Source organism: Pogona vitticeps, chromosome 2 (assembly GCF_051106095.1).
Source record: "Pogona vitticeps strain Pit_001003342236 chromosome 2, PviZW2.1, whole genome shotgun sequence".
NCBI lineage: Eukaryota > Metazoa > Chordata > Lepidosauria > Squamata > Agamidae > Pogona > Pogona vitticeps.
This window is the reverse complement of record NC_135784.1, coordinates 33,010,236-33,032,363: the sequence shown is the minus strand read 5'-3', so window position 1 is coordinate 33,032,363 and position 22,128 is coordinate 33,010,236. Positions and strand designations below refer to the sequence as shown.

Sequence of the window (22,128 nt, the reverse complement as noted above, 5' to 3'; positions counted from 1 at the left end):
TGTGATGCCTGTGTGGTGAAGGGAGATGCTGAGACAGACTGTGAGACACTGGGTTGGGACGAAGCAGCAGCTGGGGAAGAAGAAGCTGTTGTGGGAGTCTGGGTGTCTGACAGGGTACTACTGTGTGTCAGAGTACCAGCCTGAAAGGTTCAGGGGTCTGTTGGTTAGCCAGAACTGATGGGTTCAGGGTCTGTGCTTTAAGTTAAAGGTTCTAGGTGAACCAAACTGTATGCTTGTGTGTGTGAGAATAAGCCACGTTACTTTATTTTATTCACCTGATTGTTTTATTTACCCTGTGTGTATTTAAAATAAACCTTATTCTTTTATTGTTTAAAACTCCATCCCTGGTCTGTGTGACTTATTATAGGGAATGGTTGGTGGCAGCTTAGTGACTGTGTGATAGATCCCAGTAGGTCTGGGTTTGTCACATTGATTGGTGTCCAGCGTGTGGGATACGACTGGTCCAGTTGTCCAGCGGTCCAGCAAAGCCTTGGCAGGTGTGCCCAGAGCAAGGGGGGTCTAGTCAGGGACAGTCTGAGGCGCGTAGGTAATCTTCTAGGTGTACCTCACGGGGAGGTGCGCTAGTAGAAGAACGTGCCAACTGGGGAGACTTAGATTAAGGTGCTCTGAGGCAGCCTAGTTTTGGCGGGAAAAAGCTGAGGAAAATCTGCGTAGCAACAGTGAGCTAGCTTGCCAGCTGAGAGGCCCAGCAGAGGGGGGTAGGCTCTGACTCGATACTGTTGCAACTTTAGTGCTGAAGAACAGCAGCAATCTCTAGGGAGAGCTGGTTCTGAGGCAAAAAGGAAAAAAGTGGTCGTTTTATTTTGAGGCTTGACTTTTAAAGCAGCCTGTTCTGAGGGGGGGGTTATGCCCTTGACTCGAAGCCAAGTAGCAGACATGAGTGAAGTGAAAGACCCCCAGATTGACCAAGGTTCTGAGGATGAATTTGGCTCAGTGCAGGGTGACAGCACAGGAGAGCAGAACCCAGAACTCAGAAAATTGATCCTAGCCCAACAGCATGAACTGAGGGTGAGGGAAATGGAGGAAAGATTAGAGAGAGAGAAAATGGCATTTGAATTAGAGCGAGAGAGAGAGAGAATGGAGAGAGAAGAAAGAATGGAGAGAGAGAAGATGGCGTTTGAATTAAGAAAACTGGAACTGATGAACCAGAACAATAATAATAATAGGGATTCTGAGGGAGGCCAACTGTCTAAGGCTGACCTGAAGAAATTCCCTGTGTACCACAAGGGAGATTGTCCTGAGGTGTTCTTTTCCTTAGTGGAAAGAGCGTTTGTGGACTTCTCAGTGAGGGAAACTGAGAAGATGACCATCATGCGTTCTTTAATCAGTGGTAGCCTGGCTGAGGTTTATGCCGAGATGCCTGAGGAACGGATGAAAGATTTTGCAGAGTTTAAAAAACTGGTGTTCGCAAGACATGGGATAAATGCAGAGCAGCTGAGACAAAGGTTCAGGTCCCTCACCAAGAAGCCAGAACAGACTTTTACCCAAGTGGGGGCCCAATTGGTGAGGCTGCTTGAGAAATGGCTGTCGCAGGAGGGAACAGAGACCTATGAACAGCTTAAAGACTTGATAGCCCTGGAACAGTTCTATTCAGTTCTGCATGGGGAATTGAAATTCCAGGTTAGGGAAAGGAAACCAAAATCTGTGGCACAAGCCGCAGAGATCGCGGATTTTATCTCGCAAATAAGAAAGCCCTTGGGTGAGGGGAAATATGTAGGTAAACCCAAAGAAACCTACAGCAAGTACTCTCAGGGACCAGGGAAAAGCCAGCAAGGGGGAGGGGCCCATGGTGAAGGGAAGCCCTCAGGCATGAAACCAAGCCCTCAGAATTTGGAGGGAAAACCCAAACAAGAGGAGAGAGAATCAAAATACACCAGAAAATGTTATTTCTGTCAGGGAAAGGGTCATCTAATCTCAGAGTGTGAGATATTAAAGCAGCTAAAAGGAATGGTGCCTCAGGAGTCTAGTGGGACCAAGCCAAAAGCTGTGTTCTGTGTCCAGAAAGAGCAAGGCTCAGTGTCACTGAGGGAGCCGGTTGCCATGACTACTCAGTCTGGAACAGCTACCTATGCTGATCAGGCTGAGGAAAATGGTCCTCTTATGGAGGTAAAGCGCTGCTTGCTGATAAAAACAGATTCTCAGTTGTTTGAGACAGCAGGGGTGGACGTAGGAATACTTGACCGTCAGTATAGGGGGCTGCGGGACACTTGTTCCCAGGTAACCCTGTGCCATCCAGATATTATTCCTAGGGAGTTTATAATCCCAAATGAGAGCATGAAGGTGGCAGGGATTGAGGGGCAGATAATCTCTCTGCCAGTAGCAGAGGTACCTGTCAACTTTCAAGGCTGGAGGGGAGATTGGCGGATAGCGATTTCATCGACTCTGCCAGCAGCCGTGCTCGTGGGAAATGACCTGGCTGAACATGTGAAACGGGTGCTAGTGATTACACGCTCACAAGCCACCACAGGGACAGTTCAGGGGGGTAATGATGAGCCAGAGACGGAAGCAGGTGGGGGGAGTTCAGAAGCTGTGGTGGAAACCTTAACCACAACAGCAGATTTGGACAGGAGCAAAAGGCAGACGCCACTCTCCAAAAGTGTTTTGAACAGGTGACTGACGCCCAGCTAACACCTGAAACCCCAGTGAGATTTCTGGAGAAAAAGGGGATTTTATATAGAGAAACCCTGAGGAATATCTCAAAAGGGGGAGATGGGATCAGAAGTCAGCTGGTGGTACCTGAAAAGTATCGCCCTATGATCTTACAAAGGGGTCACTCTGACATGTTTGCTGCGCACTTAGGGGTCAACAAAACACAGCAGAGAATCACACAGAATTTCTACTGGCCTGACATAGGGAAGCAGATCAGGGAGTTCTGTAAACAATGCGATGTGTGTCAAAGGCAGGGGAATAACCGCGACAGGACCAAAGCAAAGCTGTGCCCTTTGCCTGTGATTGACACTCCGTTCAAATGCATAGGGGTGGATATTGTGGGACCTTTGCCCAAGGCCACAAAGAGGGGGAACAGGTTCATCCTAACAATTGTGGACCATGCCACAAGGTATCCTGAAGCCATACCCCTGACTAACATTGAAACTAACACAGTGGCCGATGCTTTGGTGGGGTATATGTCCAGGATGGGATTTGCCTCAGAGATAATCACAGATTTGGGCGCATCGTTCACATCAAAGCTCATGAAACGCTTATGGCAGATCTGTGGAATTAAGCACAAGGAAACCACTGCTTATCATCCTGAAAGCAATGGGTTAACTGAGAAGTTCAATGGGACTCTAATGCGCATGATTAGGGCTTACTTGGCAGAGAATCCAAACAATTGGGACCAGAAGCTGCAATCCCTTTTGTTTGCTTATCGATCAGTGCCACAAGCCAGTACCGGGTTTAGTCCATTTGAACTTCTATTTGGGAGACGGGTGAAAGGGCCCCTTGATTTGATCAAACAAAATTGGGAGCAGATCACCCAGGATGACCCACAAGACGTTGTGACTTACATAGACACCTTGATGAATGACCTAAAGCGAAATCTAGAGCTGGCAGCAGAAAACCTGCAAGCGCAGAAGGTCAAACAGAAAACATGGTATGACCGCAAAGCTAGAGAGAGGCGCTTTGACCCAGGGGAGGAAGTGCTTTGGCTTAGGCCCTGCAGAGAGAATAAACTGCAGCTCAAATGGGCAGGACCATATAGGGTCATTTCCAAGATGTCAGACCTGAACTACCTAATAGAGCAGGAGGAGAACCAAGCAAGGAGGGTGGTTCATGTGAATGCCCTAAAACCCTACTACAGAGGGGAACAGAGGGTTTTATTCGCGATAAAAGCAGCTGAGAGTGAGGAAGCTGAATTACCCTTCTGGGAGGGTAGAGGGGAAGTAAAATACAACCCAGAGGAGGTAAAGATCAGTCCTGCACTCACCCAAGACCAGCAGCAAGAATTAAAAATGCTGCTTAATAAATATCAACAGGTATTTTCCAACAAGCCGGGGATAGTGAAGGGAGTGATGCATCGGATCCACACAGGGGATGCACCCCCGCAGGCAGTATCCCCATACCGAGTAACGGGACCCTATAGGGACAAGGTGCGGAAGGAGCTGGACGAAATGCTGAGGGAGAACATAATCGTCCCCTCTTCTAGCCCTTGGTCCTCTCCAATAGTCCTTGTGGACAAGCCTGATGGGAGCATTAGGTTTTGTGTTGATTACAGGAAGTTAAACCGTGTAACCACTCCTGATGCCTACCCAATGCCCAGGCTAGACAACCTGATTGAAACCATAGGGGGTTGTCGGTTCATCTCATCATTGGACCTGGTAAAGGGATATTGGCAATTAAGAATTGATCCCAGGGATCAAGAAAAGACTGCCTTTTGCAGCCCTTTTGGTCTCTATGAGTTTCGAGTCCTGAGCTTTGGTCTCAGGAATGCACCAGCCACATTCCAAAGGCTGATGGACCAGACCTTGGCAGGGCTCAATGACTTTACAGTGGCCTACATTGACGACATAGGGATCTTCAGTAATACCTGGGAAGATCACCTGATACACCTGGAGTTAGTGCTGCAGAGGTTAAGTGCAGCAGGGCTAACAGTAAAGGCCAGCAAGTGTCAGCTGGGTAGCCCAGAAATAAAATACTTGGGTCACATGGTAGGGGGAGGAATGATAAAACCCCTGGAGGCCAAAATAGAAGCTGTTCGTGATTGGCCTAGACCCAACACCAAGAAAAAGGTCAAATCATTTCTTGGGTTGGTGGGCTACTACAGAAAGTTCATCCCGAGGTTTAGCGAGATTGCGGCTCCGCTGACCGATCTGACGAGGAAGACGGCTGATGACCGCATCCCGTGGACCAGCGACTGTGAGGCGGCGTTCCAGAGGTTGAAGGAGGCGTTAATCAACTATCCTGTCCTGCGTGCTCCAGACTTCGACCGGGAGTTTATCATCTACACCGATGCGTCTAACAGCGGGGTAGGAGCAGTTCTGTGCCAAGAGGATGAGAATGGTGACCAGCATCCAGTGTCCTACCTGAGTAGGAAACTTCAAAAAGGTGAGAGACATTTGGCAACCGTGGAGAAGGAGTGTTTGGCCATAGTCTACGCGATCCAGAAGGCCAAGCCTTACATCTGGGGAAGACATTTTGTTCTGTGTACTGACCATTCACCATTGCAATGGTTAAAGACAATGAAAACCCACAATAGCAAACTTATGAGGTGGGCTTTGAACTTACAGGACTATGACTTTGAAGTGAAGGTGGTCAGAGGGTCAGTGAACTGTGTTGCTGACGCCTTATCAAGAAGACCTGAAGATTGAAGACGGCGAAAGAACATGGACTATGTGTATATAATGATGAAAAAGTTAAATGTACCTGGTTTTGAATTGGTTTGTATGAATAAAGGTAAATTGATGTACTGTATATGGTAAAATGTTTGAAATGCCTATTTGCTATGTTTAACTTGGAGTGTAAGTATATGTAAGTATTATATGGTAGGTATAATTGGTGTTGTGTGTTTTATACAGGTTGTTTTTTGGGAAAAAGCACCTTAGCTTTCCCCCTACAAAACAACTTATAAAGAGGGGAGGTGTTACATAACAGCACTGATGTTACCTGTCTGTCATGGGTTTGGAGGGAAAGTTCCATCCTATGGGGAGTGGAAGGCGGGACATCAGGAGGAGGGGCTGTACTGTATAAATATGTGATGCCTGTGTGGTGAAGGGAGATGCTGAGACAGACTGTGAGACACTGGGTTGGGACGAAGCAGCAGCTGGGGAAGAAGAAGCTGTTGTGGGAGTCTGGGTGTCTGACAGGGTACTACTGTGTGTCAGAGTACCAGCCTGAAAGGTTCAGGGGTCTGTTGGTTAGCCAGAACTGATGGGTTCAGGGTCTGTGCTTTAAGTTAAAGGTTCTAGGTGAACCAAACTGTATGCTTGTGTGTGTGAGAATAAGCCACGTTACTTTATTTTATTCACCTGATTGTTTTATTTACCCTGTGTGTATTTAAAATAAACCTTATTCTTTTATTGTTTAAAACTCCATCCCTGGTCTGTGTGACTTATTATAGGGAATGGTTGGTGGCAGCTTAGTGACTGTGTGATAGATCCCAGTAGGTCTGGGTTTGTCACACTTCCTTCCTTCCTTCCCTCCCTCCCTCCTTCCTTCCTTCCTTCCTTTCTTCCTTCCTTCCTTCCTTCCTTCCTTCCTTCCTTCCTTCCTTCCTTCCTTCCTTCCTTCTTTCTTTTCCTTCCTTCCTTCCTCCCTTCCTCCCTCCCTCCCTCCCTCCCTCCCTTCCTTCCTTCCTTCCTTCCTTCCTTCCTTCCTTCCTTCCTTCCTTCCCTCCCTCCCTCCCTCCCTCCCTCCTTCCTTCCTTCCTTCCTTCCTTCCTTCCTTCCTTCCTTCCTTCCTTCCTTCCTTCCTTCCTTTCGTCCTTTCTTTCTTCCTTCCTTCCTTCCTTCCAAACATTTTTCTGGCCACTTTTGCAAAGCTGCTTACAGATAAGATAAAAGTAAAACCACCACATAAATGGAATCGGAACAGACAATGAGAAGATAACCAAGCACGTCACCAAAACAACCTAAAGCAATTTTTTTAAAAAAATCTCCCCCTTGTTGGGAGCAGAGGATATATCTTTTGCAGAAAAAAGAAGATGACAAAAAGGACCTTTTCGATCTCGGTACCAGTGGCAATCCTTCCGTTAATCAGAATGAAATTGTTGCCTCAGGCAGATTTTTGTGTGTCATGAGGGGATAGCAAATGGTTAGTGATTTAATGTATACTTTTTACTGCTGAAATGGGGAGAAGTGCTTGAGGGATTTTCTGCCTCAGGTACTAAAATAATTTGTCTGATCTTGAGTAGTGTGGACTTTTGACAGGGGTGGGTAGCACCACTTACTGTTCAGCCTCAGGCAGCAAAACGTCTGGGGCTAGCCCTGCTCATCCGGCATAGCGCTCCAAAGCTAGTAGTCATAAAGTGCCAGTCCAAGTTGTTGTCATGGAAACCAGGCCTTGTTTCCCACAACAGTTTTGTGCCTAGTCATCACAAGACTTGACAGCCCCTATCTGAATGGTTTAGTTGAGGTCTCCTCTTACCTTTGACCATGAGCCCCACTACCACAGCAGTGGAAAGAAGAAAGTACTTTAAGAACTACTGCGAGGTATCTTTCTTCATTCGTATCAGAGCACTGCACAATTTTTAAAATATGGACGTATATGAAATGTCAATAAAATTAAAAACATGTTAAAATATTAAAATTATTAGACAACTATTGACCAGAAGTGGGTTTCTTCAATATCAGCCTTTTGCTATATTTTCTTTTGTACATGTGGTGGGGCATAAATTGCATACACATTAGTGCTGCATTGATTGAATTTCTTCACAATTACGTAAATTTTTTCCTGTCTCCAAGTAGCCCCATTTTGCTTGATTATTCTTTGCTCTTCCTGCTTCACATCAGAGTCTATTAAGTGACTTCCAGATGGTCCAGCCAGAATCTTGTCCTAGTTGGACAAGATTCTTCAGCAGGCATCCATTCAGCAAGGTGTGTTATTTTTGCTCTCCATAGGTTTTGCCTAGCCTCTACTGGTTTAATATTTAGAGCCTGATATGTGCACACAAAACATTTTCTTGATTTTAACCATCATCTAGGGGGTTGGTGTCCACGGATGAGGTTTGGTACTGTATTACCTTATTTTGTTCAGTATCTGCTAGCATCTCTTGATGTACTTCTGGAGGGGAAATGACAGCCAAATAATAAGACTTTTTCAATGTGGAAAGGTTTCAGATAGCCAGTAATAATCCTGCATGATTCATTAAGAGCTACATTCATTTGTTTGGCAGGTGCTGATTTATACCATATGGCACTAGCATATTTTGCTGTGGAGTAGCACAGGGTCAAAGCTGTTGTTATTTGTGGGTGTGCACCCCAGTCTGAGTAGCCAGTTTCCTAAGTATCTTATTTGTGGTGGCAACTGTCTCTTTGGTGTTTAAACAAAATTTTTGTAGGACAGGATTTGATCCAGAATGATGCCTGAATACTGTGAGGTAGGGCAAAATTCAAAAATCCTGCCTTCCCAACTAACTTGGAGCTTCCTCTCTGTATCTCTGGTCTTTAAATGAAAGGCACAGACTTGTGTTTTGAAAGGGTTTGGTTTCATCCTGTTGTTTTTTTAATATAAGGAAAGATATTCTAATGCAGAGGTTAGCTGGTGCTCAATTCCCTCAAAGATTTCCCGCTGGGTGATCAGGGCAAGATAATCAGCATAACACAAAACTTCTGGCATATGAGAATGTTGATTGATCATTTGTGTAAATTCTAAAAAGTAATGGTGTTAGGATGCTTCCTACGGGCAACTGTACCCTTGATTTCTACAACCGACTGTGTCTCCCTTGAAATCCAACCGAGAATTTTCGGCAACCATTTCTGTTCGTCCGTGATCTTTTTTAGAGAGCTTTTTGAGCAGCAATTGATGGTGGACAGTATCATATGCTGCTGTGAGGTTGACAAATGCTGCTCCAGGAGCGCTGCGCTGATAGGTATATTTCTACTTGATTTACAGTACGGGTCTGAGAGAGGTAATAAATAAAATAAATTTATTTATTTCTTCTGTATGCACAGATACACACACACACACACTTGTAGTGGTATGCACTCTGCAAGCAAATTACGCTAACATGCCCATGTGTAGCTTTGCCCTTGCAAATGAAAAATTCCTGAGGACATTCTTGAGCAGGCCAACAACCATTTTTTAACTCTCAGTTATTTACCAGCAGCCATAATAAACAGGATCTCCAACCCCCAAATTAGATGGTTGAAATCACACCAGGTGGGCAATCAGGAAGTGATTTTCAAATGAAAGGATTGAAGAGTTCAGTTCTCCTACTGAAAATAAATCCGTGGGTTTCGCATATACACAGGGCTACCCTTGTGTTCTTTGCTCCTTCCAGTTATAGATCTGTTCCCTCAGCTACTGCTCTGCACCTGGCCTTGGTGCAAAGACTGTAAGGCAGAACTGTGACAAGGTCAAGGCAAGGGAGGCATTTGCCCCAGGTGCTGAGTGGGCACTGAAAATAAAAATAAAATAGGCATCTGCTATCCTAAACAGGGCATGCCATTAGAAAAGGGGCATAAATGCCATAAATCAAAGCAAGCTAAACCTTATAAATTTCATACTTAATCCAGTATCATGTATGGTCATGGTGCCTGGCTGGCTGGCTGCTCCCCTATTTTTCTCTGCTCTTTTCATAGAGTGATGAAAAAATTACCAATTCCTGCCTCAGGAAAATAAGTAGTTATGGCTCTGCCGTAAGGTTCCATCAACCTTCACCTCATCCCTCCAACAAGCAGATGTGACACTTCCCCTCCACAACTTTTAAAAGCCTTCACCTTCCTTGAGGCTCGTAGCATGTGCTCTGCAAGCCAATTATGCTAACCTATCTGCGTGTAGGCTTTAAGAATACTTCCCCAAACCTTGTATCTCCCCCCCCCCCATATTTAAAGCTTTGTAGGCTAAGGATCATGACAAGATGTTAATTATGATAAAATGTTCATGATGACAAACCTTTAATATTTTGACACCTCATCTTACCCTGTCATTATCACACACCTCTTTGGACCAGCAGCATCAGTAAAAGCCAGCTGTTGTCAGTCACATTTCAGATTAGTGTATTTGCATTGGGTTTTTCCTCATTTGCTGTTAAATAGTGTCCAGTAAATAATTTCAACTGTAATTAATTTATATCCATTGGCATGTGCCCCAAGCAGTCCATAGAGGAGGAAGGGCCACAAAGCCCCTGCAAGGGACTTTTGAAATGGAGACCAGATTAGGCAGCAACTCAGCAACCTTTAAGAATTAATTATGCATTTGGACACCCCCCCATTCCTTGTCTTGCAAGGAATGCCCCCAGCCCACATAGTCCAAGCAGAGTGGTTTCCTTCACCTCCTTGCCCTCCCCTGCTTTCTCAATCACGTCACTTGGAGAAGATACACACATAATCCAATCCTTCTTTACTCCGGCCTGTCTCCCTGGCCCCTGGCTGCTGGTTTCACTGTGTTGCAGATCCTACTTTAGCTGCCTCAGTCTTTTGAAGTGGCAATGCCACCACCAGTATCAGAGTTGAGTGGGCATGGGAATGGGCAAGGAAACAGGGCCCCGACTAGTGTGTGGCCTTGGATAGTTCAGTTCTTTGGTTATGGGCTGGTCTGGAAAACCATGTCCCCAGCCAAGATGATACTCCAGGCCCTACTTCCTGGGGCAGAGCTGGGTGGTGAGGCAGGTAGCAGAGGCAGGAGGGCGTGACCTCCACTGTCTCAGGGTCATTGCTCCGCTTGTTGTTGTTGTTTAGTTGTTTAGTCATGTCCGACTCTTCGTGACCCCATGGACCAGAGCACGCCAGGCCCTCCTGTCTCCTGAAGTTTGGTTAAATTTATGATGCTAGCTTCGATGACACTGTCCAACCATCTTGTCCTTGGTCGTCCCCTTCTCCTCTTGCCTTCACACTTTCCCAATATCAGGGTCTTTTCCAATGAGTCTTCTCTTCTCCTGAGATAGCCAAAGTATTGGAGACTCAGCTTCAGGATCTGTCCTTCCAGTGAGCACTCAGGGTTGATTTCTTTCAGAATTGATAGGTTTGTTCTCTTTGCAGTCCAGGGGATTCTCAAGAGTCACCTCCAGCACCACAATTCAAAAGCATCAATTCTCCGCTCTTCTCCCCCAATTTCATCCTGCTTGGTCTCCTCTTCCCACCATCTCCACCTCCTATCCTGTTATGACCCTGACCTCCCCAGGGTTTTCCATTCCTCCACCTTCCTCCTGCTCAGGTGTGACCTTTCAGGCTGAGACTGTCCTTTTTGATGGGTCAATCCACCAGGGTTCAAGGCCCAGCCTGGAAAGCAGGTGTAGCCTCCCACAGGCTGCTATGGGGTCCATATAGAGCACCTTTCAGTGGTCCCCAACCTTGGGCCTCCAGTTGTTCTTAGACTACAACTCCCAGAAACCCTGGCCAGCAGAGGTGGTGGTGAAGGCTTCTGGGAGATGTAGTCCAAGAACATCTGGAGGCCCAAGGTTGAGGACCACTACCTTAGATGACCCTTGCTCCAGACAGCTGCCCACTGTCTCACACCTCTCTTATAGTACAAATAAAGTCAGGATTAAAACTTACTGTGACTGAGGGCCAACCTAACTGATACACTAAATCTAGGACTGCAGATTCAAGTATCAAAAAGAAAGCTGGGACAGATGGGAGGAGGTGTGCGAGGAGGATTTATTTCTTCAACGGTTTATTTGTTCTGCCATGTTGTGATCTGAAGCTGTGGCTCATTACTGTAAGGTAGGAACTGGAAGACCTCAGAACTTTGAAGTACCTAGGCACAAATAATTGTAGGTCTTTTTCAACTTCAAGTGTTCAAGTTCATTGTTAACAAGTTATTTGTAGTTTATTCCATTTTGGAAAAAACTAAAGCATCAGTAAGACATTTGGGAAGTCACGTTTTGGACTACGGGTCCCACAATCCCTCAATAGCCAGACTGACTAGGGAATGATGGAACTTGGGAGTCCAAAATGAAAGTTTTCCCATCCAACTCCGAAGAAACATACATTTTAATTGCAGCCTGCTGAGGAAAAATATCATTCCTTTTGCCGTTTAACTAACTTCTACATACTTTTATAATTGTTGGCTTTATTTGTTTTCCTTGTTGTTTTTAAGTGTCATCAAATCATATTCAACTTATAGTGACCCTAGTATAGTTTTCAAAGTTAGTGAGATATTTAAGGAATGATTTTGCCAGCACCACCTTCCCATCACCACCATGAGTTTCCATGGCTGAGCCAGGATTCAGATGTACAGTGTATCTTCAATAAATGGCAGAGGAGAATATCACGTGACTCAAGTCGTGGCTCATGCTGAGCTGTCTTGCAGGCATTGAGGAGATGACAAGATTCAGTGGGAGGGAGGAGTGTGGGGTATTTTTTTTTTTACCATAGGCCAGCAGCTTGTAGCTTTCAGATCTGTTTAGTGTTTTTTTTTAACACCTTAACATTTTGAAAATTTTATAGTCGCTTAATATATGTCCCATCTTGGTTTATTTATACGTGGTTGTTGGATGCTAGATGAGTGGAAGCTGAATTTGTAAAGTCTTTGGGTTTCTCTATGATGGGCCATGACCTAGACACAATGATTTCTTATTTTTGTGCTTTTTCCTATATGAATGTGTAAACTGGGAAAAAGTTAGAGCCTAGACTTAATAGAAAATCTTTGTTCCTTCATCCCATCAGGGCTGGAAGCATAAGCCAAGAAGAACTGACACAGAAGCTGCCACCTGTGCTTCTGGAGCAAGATGATTCTGAGGAGAAAGGTAGGGGGGAAAACATAACCATCATGCTAAACTGACTTCATAGAAGAACTAAGGGCTCAATTACATGTGCCAAAAGAATTGTATTATTTTCACCCCTTTTTGGAATCTATGCCTTTTAAATGTAGTCACGTGGTGCATATATTGGTGGGTACATTCACATTGTTGTGAAAAGAACAGTTTCATTTCCAGCAATTTCAACCATTTTAGCAGACTACATTGAGCAAGTATTTTAAATCTTTTTTTTTAATATTATCGATATATTGATAAATGCTGACCATCTCTTTCTTTTTCTCCTCAAACAATCCCAAGCAGGAAATGGCCCTTTCTCTGCTCAAGCCATCTTTCCCCACCCACAAGGGAGGGGGAGGCTGTTTCCTGTTGTTTTAATGGTGGTGGCTGCTACTACATGTAATATACCAATATGCCTTTTTTTAAATAAGTTTTTTTTAAATGTTAAATTTTAAAATTTAAAAAAAAATAAAGGGTATACACGCAAATGGCCATGGAGAGGCCACAGCACACAAAAACCTGATACCTTGACAAAGTGAATCAATCAACAGCAATGTTCACACATGCGGAATTGAAATGAGTTGAATCGATATATGATCAGTACATTTTAAAACAATCCCACCGGTGAGGAAGAAATTGCGGGGGGAAATGAATCTGTGCAGGGGCAAACGAATCTCTGTTAGTTGTGTTTTGTGTGAACAGAAAATTTTGAAATCATCTAAATAATGGCAAAATCGGTAAAACCAGGGTTCTTTTGGCGCTGGTGATTGAGCCCTAAATTCTTTAAAACAGTATACAATTTGATGGGCAAGAGTGCCTTCTCTCATACAGACCCCTCTTCTCAGGGTCTTAAGACCTGATGACAAGGCTGTACCCATGCTGTCTTCTTCTGTGGAGTGATCACTTACCAAGGGCAGGCTTGTGTGTGACCCCCAAATCCCCCGTGGGGAAGGAGGCATCAAAGGTTCAGACATAGAGGCAGCGGTTGAAGCTTCTTGTAGACACAACTTTATCAATTAAACCAACAAAGCAACACCAAACTGTTCTAGTCACTTCAGTCAGATTGTCTCTGTTTCCTCCAGTATCACAGCTGTGTTAGAGTGGGAGTCACTGGGGTGAGATCAGTGGGACTGGGTTGCTGACACCATCTTTGATTCTGGTGCTTCCAGCTAGGTCTCCCCCTCCTCTCCCACCTCCTCCTCCTAAAACCTAAATGGTCTGTTGGCCCATTCTATCTTCCTCCTCTTTTATGACTTCAGGGTCTCCCTCCTCCTTTCTAGATCATTCCAAATCCCTTGCATCTTGCCCTGAACTTCACTCTTCCTAGAAGATCCCTCACTTTTAGGACACACGCCTCCTTTTGTTTCCACATTCTACAATTGTATAAGTGACTCTGGAGGGGTTGTCGGCATCATTGTCTGTGAAGTGTGGCCACCTTCCAGGGATTAAATGGCCCTGGGCATTAGTGGTGTGCAAGGCACAGGAGTTGTCCTGATGCTGGGACTGTTCGGGATTCCTTCACAGAAGGGTCTTGCATGGATTGGCTCCAGAGTCATCAGCTGTTTTCACTGGGAGTTCTAAGTGTATTGTTCTGTGGTCTCCTTTCATAGGTGTTTGTGTGTGTGGGGGGGGAGAATTTATTGTAACAGCATTTTGGGGGAGAACAACCAAATATTGCAGTGGGGTCTGCTTATGTGCTAGATGTCATCATCCAGTATACTCCATTCCATGCCCCCTCCCTGTCATTCTTTTATGTTCTCCGCCTGCCAAAACTGAGTTTGTGTGTTATGCAGTTGCTGGGCTACTCAACCTTTACCAAGCTGTTTTGGCCTCCACACTAGTTAAAGCTTTTTCCTAAATATGTCTGTAAAAGCCTTCCAGTGCCTCTCTATTGCGCCACGTAAGGACTGGCACTCATAGAAATTTCACTATTGGACATTTTGATTTTTCCCTTTTGTTCTCCAATTTACCCTTTGGGCTTCTGTTACCTTTATGTTATTCTCTTTTCTGTTTTGTACCATCTGATTTATTTATTCATGCATTTAAAAAAAAATCATGCAAATTGCCATGTAATCAATTTTCTGTTGAAAAAGCAGAGAAGCATAAATATTGTAAATAGGTGAAACAACAATCACACGCATGCTAGAACAATCTACAGTATATGGTCACACACACACACACACACACACACACACACACACACACACACAAATCCACATTCTGCACAGAAAATATGTAGATCAGTGTTTGTTCAAAATGGGTTTATTTTTACATATTTATTGTAGGATGGAGCTATTTAGTGTATGTACTGTATATGACTATAGATCAACTACATTGTCAGCAGCTTCCCAATGTTTCAGCTAGGAGACTTTCCCAAAGCTGCCTGAAGATCAATGTTGGGTCACCTGCTTTAGTTCACCTATGAAACCTCATTGAGATCTTATCTTTTGTCCCCTTGGGGTGAGGGATTGAGGACACAACTGGATATGATAATGAAATGTGTAAGCCAACTTTCCTCAGGTTGCTATTGCCCTCCAGATGCTTTGGAATACGACCTGCATCAGTCTCTTAATGGTAAGGGATGATGAGAGTTGTAGTCTAACATATTTGGAAGCCACTAGGCACTAAAAACTTACATCTTCTGATTTTTTTTTTTTGGGTTGGTTGGTTGTGTAATTTCTAGAACACAGATTGCAGACATGTTACTTTTTTAAAGATACCTTCCCAAGTTTTAAAATAAGCATAGAATCATAGGCTTCAGAAATTTCCTTTGTGTAGGAGGGAAAACAATTCATTTCTTTGGACTCTAAAGAAGAGCACATACAAGCATACATGTCTATTTATATGTATCTATATCTATAAATATAGATATCTCTCCAGCACTCACAGTTGTAATCTCTCTTATCCACTTAATATGTGAGGCATAATTCCATACCATCTGGACATTAGCTTTAAACTGTTTTCTCTTACATTCTTGTCCCCCCCAAAAAGACTAATTTTACAACAACAACAAATGCGTGCATGTACAGGTGCATTTTTCCTAGATTTACCCACACTTTTGGTAGAACTCTTGAAAACATTGGGACTTGAGTTGTCCCACAGTTCCCTTAAGCCTGGTTGATCTCAACAGAAATCTGACAAGCAAGACCCAGGGCTTGCCCAGACAGAGGAATTTAGAGTGGTCTGGTTTGGGCTTCAAAGGTTCTTATCCAGAGATGGGCGTAAACTGCAGTTTGGCAGTTTGGCCAAGTTCAGTGCGGCACCTGCACGGATGTTCCACAGGCATCTCACACTCCCCTCTCCCACCTCCTCTGCACACTCACCCATTCCCTAGCCAAAGCACGCTTCCCTTCCCTGCCTCCTCAGCACAGTTGCCCACTCATCCATTGCAGTGAGTGCTTCCCTCCTGTGCCTCCTCTGGCAGCTGTCCACTCTGGAGGTGTGGCAGCGAAGCCCACAGCACTGCCTTTAAGTGGCAGCCACCAGAGGAGGTGGAGGAGGGAAGTGCATGCTACGATCAGATCAGTGAGTGGGCAATTGTACTGAAGAAGCTAGGAAATGGCCAAGCTCTCAGAGGGGGTGAGAGAAGGGAGTGCGTAGTACCCATGGAACACCTCTGTGGGCACTGTGTCAAACTGGGTCGAACCACCGAACTGCGGTTCGTGCCCAACTCTATTCTTACCTTCAGTGAGATTTTTTAAATCACTCACTTGAGTTCTGTTCACACTGTAGATGTTAATTGTCCTGTGAGAAAGATCCACACAAATCTTTTAATCACTGGTTTATTCATGTGTAAGTATACCTGGTTTACTTGCAAGTAAGGAGGCAGTAGCGGAAGACAGTGGTGGCAGAGCAAGTTTGTGGTGGTGGTGGTGGTATTGGTGTGAGGGGAAAATGTTAAGGTTAAGGAGGTGGAAGGGAGGTAGCCTCCCATTCTCCCCACCTTTCTCTTCAGCCAGGGCCCTCTTGAGGCTATTCTGCCCTGTGGGGGTGGAGCCCATGGAGTCGACATAGCCCCTTTTCCTGACTTTTCTTGCAGCTGTTATTCAGCCAGCTGCAGTGGCTCTCCTCTTTTTTGGTTAAATAAAACAAGTGGCCTGTCAGAAGAGCAATGCATCAACCTAGAATCGTATTAGAATTACAATGCATCACTTAGGAACTTGTTTTTAAAAGACAAAAATAAAGGAGGGAGTTTCTCCATCCTCCTTTTTAATGTCACAGTGCACCTATTACTTCACAGGGCTGTCACTTCTGATAACAGGTCCAGAATGCGGTGGCCGGATTAATCGTCGTTTAGTCGTTTCCGACTCTTCGTGACCCCATGGACCAGAGCACGCCAGGCCCTCCTATCCTCCACTGCCTTCCGGAGTTGTGTCAAATTCATTCTGGTAGCCGGATTAATAGTTGGTGCAAATAATCTGATCATCTATCTCCAGTCTTTGCTCACCTGCACTGGTTACTGGTTGCCTCCTGGGTCAGATTCAAGGTTCTGATGATCACCTACAAACCCTTTCATGGTTTGGGGCCATACTACCTGTTGAACCATCTTTTCCCAATATCATCTATCGGCATCGCTAGGTCCTCCCAAGCATCACTCCTCCAGGTGGCTCCTCTGAAGGAGACCTGGAAACCATCTAGCAGAACTAGGGCCTGCTTCATGGTGGTACCTGTACTCTGGAATCATCTCTTGGTGGAGCTGGGCCTGTTTTCCTCCTTCTTAACATTTAAAAGGCACCTGAAAACATTCCTTTTCAGAGGGGCATTTTTTGGTTACCCGGTTTGATTTTTCAATACGCCTCACGTTCTTCTTGTAAGCCATAATTTATGCCTCTTTGAGTTTATGATTATTATCTGTGTGTTTTTATTTTAATTTGATTGTTGGAAGGAAGGAAGCGAGCAAGCAAGCTAACACAGCCCACAGCTCCATTTGGGTGCAAACTAACCATCCACACAGGCTACAAGACAAGATAATTAGAACTGTGCTGAATCATACCAAAGAGAATGCATGTCATAGCACTGTATCAGAAAGATGTGTGATAGCTCTTAAAGAGGCAAAATTGATTGATCTAAGTAGAAACCAGTATGGATGCCATCATTTGGTTCAAATCAAACTGTACCAACAGTGATCCATGTTCCAGCCTATGTACCATTCTGGACAGGCTCCAGGTCCAGACCATTTTGAGTCTGTTTTTTACTTGTCCAGATTCATATTCATACTATAAGAAAAGCTGCATGTTGGATACTGCAGTATCCCAAAAGACCACCAATGGCTGAGTGTACATATCTTTTCGCCTGACATCCATATTTCTCTCACATTGTGAAATATTCCCTTATGTTAGAAGTTAAGGAGGTCTGTTCAGAATTAGAATTCTTCCAGAAGCCTAGGCGTTTTTGTTATCTCTCCCCCCTTTTTTTCTTTCTTCTTTTCTTTTCGCAAAGGTCTGGTACTGAAAGATAAGGAAACCGGAGTTCCTGACATTTCACTTTACAAATTGTAGAGGCAACACACAAGTCATAGCAAAGAAGGGAGTGCAGGAGCCTAGCATCATTGTGGAAGCAAAGCACACATTCCCAGCTGTAATTTCCATTGCAACATTTTAATAAAACGCTTTAAATCAAATGTAATCAAGTGGGGATCTTATGTAAATTTAGGGATTTTTTTTAAGGGGAGGGGTAGTCGCCTGTTGGTAAGCTGAGACTGGTTTTGCATACAGAAGGTATCATGTTCCGTGCCTGGCAGAGCTGGTGCTGAAAAAATCACTGCCAGCCAGTGTTAACACTGTTCAGCTAGATGGACCAATGGGTTGACTCATTCCTCAAACACACATGTGGACATGATGGTCCTTAGACCTGTAAATATCCAAAGGTATGACCTACACTTTATCCTCAATTTTTTTTTCATCATAGTAATGGGGATTCCAGCCTGGGCTAGCCCCTATGAACATTCAGGCCTCCGTAAAATGTACCTCAGCACCCACATGGCATATGGAGCCCTGGTAGGAATATTAATCTTAGGAAGAAAAGAATATTCTTTTGTGAAATGGACCTCAACAGATGAGAAACCTTGACATCTGAGCGTTCAGCCTAGAGGCAGGCGGTGTTTCATGGCCTCTCCCAATTTGAAGAGACCCTTGTCCAGCAGGCCGAGGCAAAGAGGAAGTCACAAAAGCATCAAAACCAGGGAGCTGGACAGGGGACAGATTGTATTTGTCTTCAGTGTGGAAGGGATTGTCACTCTCGAATTGGCCTCCTCAGCCACACTAGACGCTGTTCCAAGTCCTCCATACAGAGCATGTTACCATAGTCTCTCGAGACTGAAGGACGCCTAGTCAATATGCTACCAAGATCCATTGTTTTTCCATACTGTATTCAGAGCAAAGGAAGAAGGAAGCTATTAGTTGAAGGATGAGGAATGTGTGACCCTCCATGTGTTGTTGAACTGCAACCCCATTATCTCCGATTGTGGCCATTCTGGAGACAGCTGGTTGGAACTGCAGTCCAACAATGTGTGGAGAGCCACAGAGTCCTAGTGGACCATAAAGAATAATAGGTGAGTTTCTAGGCAACCCTAAGGTCTTTGTCTTCCGTTGTAGATGTCTTGACACCGGTTGAAGCTGCAGGAAATTGCTGTGCTTGTCAAGATCTCCATAAAGGGAGACTTATGAGCCTTCTTGTCACACCAGCCTTAGCCTTAGGGGTGGAGGGCCTGAAGAAAATTCCCCTTGGGCTGGCAGTAAGCCTCCCATAAGTCTTGCAACGACATAGGGTCCAGGAAAACTCCCCACATATTGCGAGTACTGTAGGTGAGGCTCAGTGACTTGCAAGCCCAAGTAAGAACAGCAGCAGCCACTGCCGCCCCTGAGCATACTTTACTGCACCCCAAGCTATTACAAAAATGGATCTCACCCCTGCCATTTCCCCCCACCCAAGACAATCCTTGCCCACCCTATCTCATGTTTTGGTTTCAACTGGCAAATCTGGCAATATGGAATTTCATGGAATGGGATGGTGCTTATCTGGCAACCCTAATTGAAGAATGATTAAGCTAGGGATACAGACATCTCCGTATGTGCATAAAAAGCAACATGGAAGAGAAGGGGGAAAGGGTAATAGGTGGAGATATATAGTATATGCCCACTTTCCCCCCTCTGGATGCTGCCATCCGAGATCGGTATTGCTTTTGGCTGAATTCAGTCTAGACCAGCATTTGGTCCTTTTCTAGAACTTCTTGGCCAGCTGAAGGGATGGGTTGGCACGTAGGACACGATGAGCATGGAACAAATGTTTCTCATGACTAGTGTTACATACAGAGCATATAAAAATTATTTAAGTGTATTATAACTCCTAGACCAGTGTAGCAGTTTAAAGGAGCCTGGGGTTCAAAACCTTACTCAACCTCGAGTAGGTCACTGGTTGACTTTAGCCCAATTATACTCTCTCAGTCTGATTATTAACAACAATAATAATCTTAGAACTACAAAGCTGGAAAGGGACCCTATGGCTCATCAAGTCCAGATAAAAATGGATCAGATAATACATAGCAGTCTCCATGCTTTGATCTTATGCAGGAGTGCCTTGTACACACACACAGACCCCAGTCTTCAAGAATGACTAGAAACAATGGAGGATCCCTCTCCACTCAGACTTCCTGCTGGCCACCAGCCTGTTTTAAATGCTTGGAGACACTGGCAACATGGCCCCATGTAAATATTCGCACAGACTACGCATGGTAACTTTCCATCCCTTTTTTTGGCTTGTAGCCCAAAGCTGGCCTTGCAGCAGGAATCCATCTGGAGCTATCTGGGGGTAATGCTAGGCCTCCCATCAGACCTCAGTGATCCACACCATGTCCACCACAGCCTCTTTTTCTGAGCTGAACATTAAAAATGTTAGGCATTATGCAGTTTGCTGATTTTGCTTGATTGAGATGGTTAGCTCTCTTGAAATCAAAGTCTGTATTCCTTAGTTAGGTGGAAGAGAGGCATAAGATGCTACAGTTTGATATTTATCTGTGGTATGGTGTGTGTGTGGGTGTGGGTATTTGCATCATTGTGCCCAAATGCTATAGCCTGTATTACCTCACAATATCTGAATGTGGACCCTAAATTCTCTGCACCATCTTTAGTTCTTGGAAAGGATTATTTTGGGGGAATACACTCCCCAGACTTTCTCAGCTTAGCTCTGCCTGACTAGTTGGGGGATTCTGGGATTTGTAGGTCCTGAAAGGAACATTTCCAAGCTCTCCTCTTCCCTGACCCTTTTTCTGCATGTAATACGCTGTGGATATGCTTGCAACATAACATCTGTTTACTACTGGTTTACTGGCTGATCCTTTGTCTGAATCTTGTCTGTGCCATGAATCCATTAGGTGGCTTTAAGCAACAAACTGTCAGCCTCAGTTTCCTTATAATATAGGAAGAACAATACAGATTTACCTAACAGGCTGAGAACATCCTGAAAATAGTCTATGAATGGCTTGGGAACTTGATATTTGAGGGAGTATTCTAATCTGCTGCTGGTTGGATAACTCAGTGATTTAGGAATCAGGGCTGAAGTTCAATCCCCACACTATGCCTCCTGTGATAAGAGCCAGTTTCTGTGGCCTTGGGCAAACTGTGCACTCCTAAGGTACCCCCAGAAGTAGTAAACCACCTCTGAGTATACTCTGCCTAGAAAATTTTGGAAAGGGTTGCCATCGGTCAGAATTGTCATGATGGCACACAATTTTTAAGATTTGATAATCATTAAGATTTGATAACGGGCTTTCCTCTGTGTCTTACTGATGGAAACTCTACAGTTTGTGGAGACACAAAAGAAGGCCTTCTCAAAAGTGGTTTATTAGTTATGGGATGGCCATCCTCTGGTGGCCCGGTCAGAACCAACACTGATCTTATTCTGGAACCAAATGTAATGCTATTTATGACAGTTTTGGGGTCTGACTATAGCTCAGATTTGTTTTCTTTCAGGGCTGGGGAATGTGTGACTCTTGTTGTTGCTGGACTACAACACCCATCAGCATTCACCATTGGCTATGATGTACATTGCAGCCCAAAAACATCTGGAGGGCCACTGTTTCTCATACCAGTTCTGTTAGCGGATTGATGAATGCTTTTTTTGTTGTTCTTTTTTTGTGGTGTCAAGTCACTTTCAACTTACAGCAACCCTAAGACAGTTTTTGAGCTTTGTGAGATGTTAAAGGAGTGATTTACTATTGCCATCCCCTAGTGCAGTGATGGCAAACCTTTTTGATCCTGAGTGCCCAAACTTAAAAAAAAAAAAAACCACACACACACACACACACACACACACACACACACACAAAGCAGTGGGTGGTGGTGGCAGTGGCAGAAGCGGAAGTGGTGGTGGAAGGGGGGGAATCTCAGGCACGGAGGTGCCTCCAAACCCTCTAGTCGTGCCCAACCACGCCACTGCCTATAGCTCGGCCGGCCTGCCAGCGCCAACTGCTCCGGATCCTGGCCTGCCACCTGTTGGGGTGCTGGCACCGCACCTGCAGCTGCCTCATCAGGTTTGGCTGCCAGGGGTAGCGATCCGGCGACTTATGGCTCACATGGCCACAGAGAAAGCTCTGTGTGCCAGCTGTGGCACGCGTGCTGTAGGTTCGCTGCCCTATTACATTTCCACGGACAAGCAGGGATTCAAACCCAGTTGTCCTGAGTCCTAGTCCTAGTCTAAAACTCTGGCCACAACACCACACGTGATTGTTAATCAGGTCCTACTAGGGTCTAAAGGTACAC

The 22,128-nt window shown here is 44.8% G+C and overlaps 1 protein-coding gene across 1 annotated transcript in view; it reads left to right on the top strand.

Moving 5' to 3' along the window:
- The window catches only part of GABBR1 (gamma-aminobutyric acid type B receptor subunit 1), a 184,878-nt gene that overhangs the window by 46,413 nt on the left and 116,337 nt on the right, over window positions 1–22,128 (top strand). Inside the window, exon 2 of the mRNA XM_072988844.2 lies at window positions 12,285–12,364. Within this exon, the coding sequence (XP_072844945.1) occupies window positions 12,347–12,364 (18 nt within the window). The 5' untranslated portion in view covers window positions 12,285–12,346. The remainder of the gene's footprint in view (window positions 1–12,284; window positions 12,365–22,128) is intronic.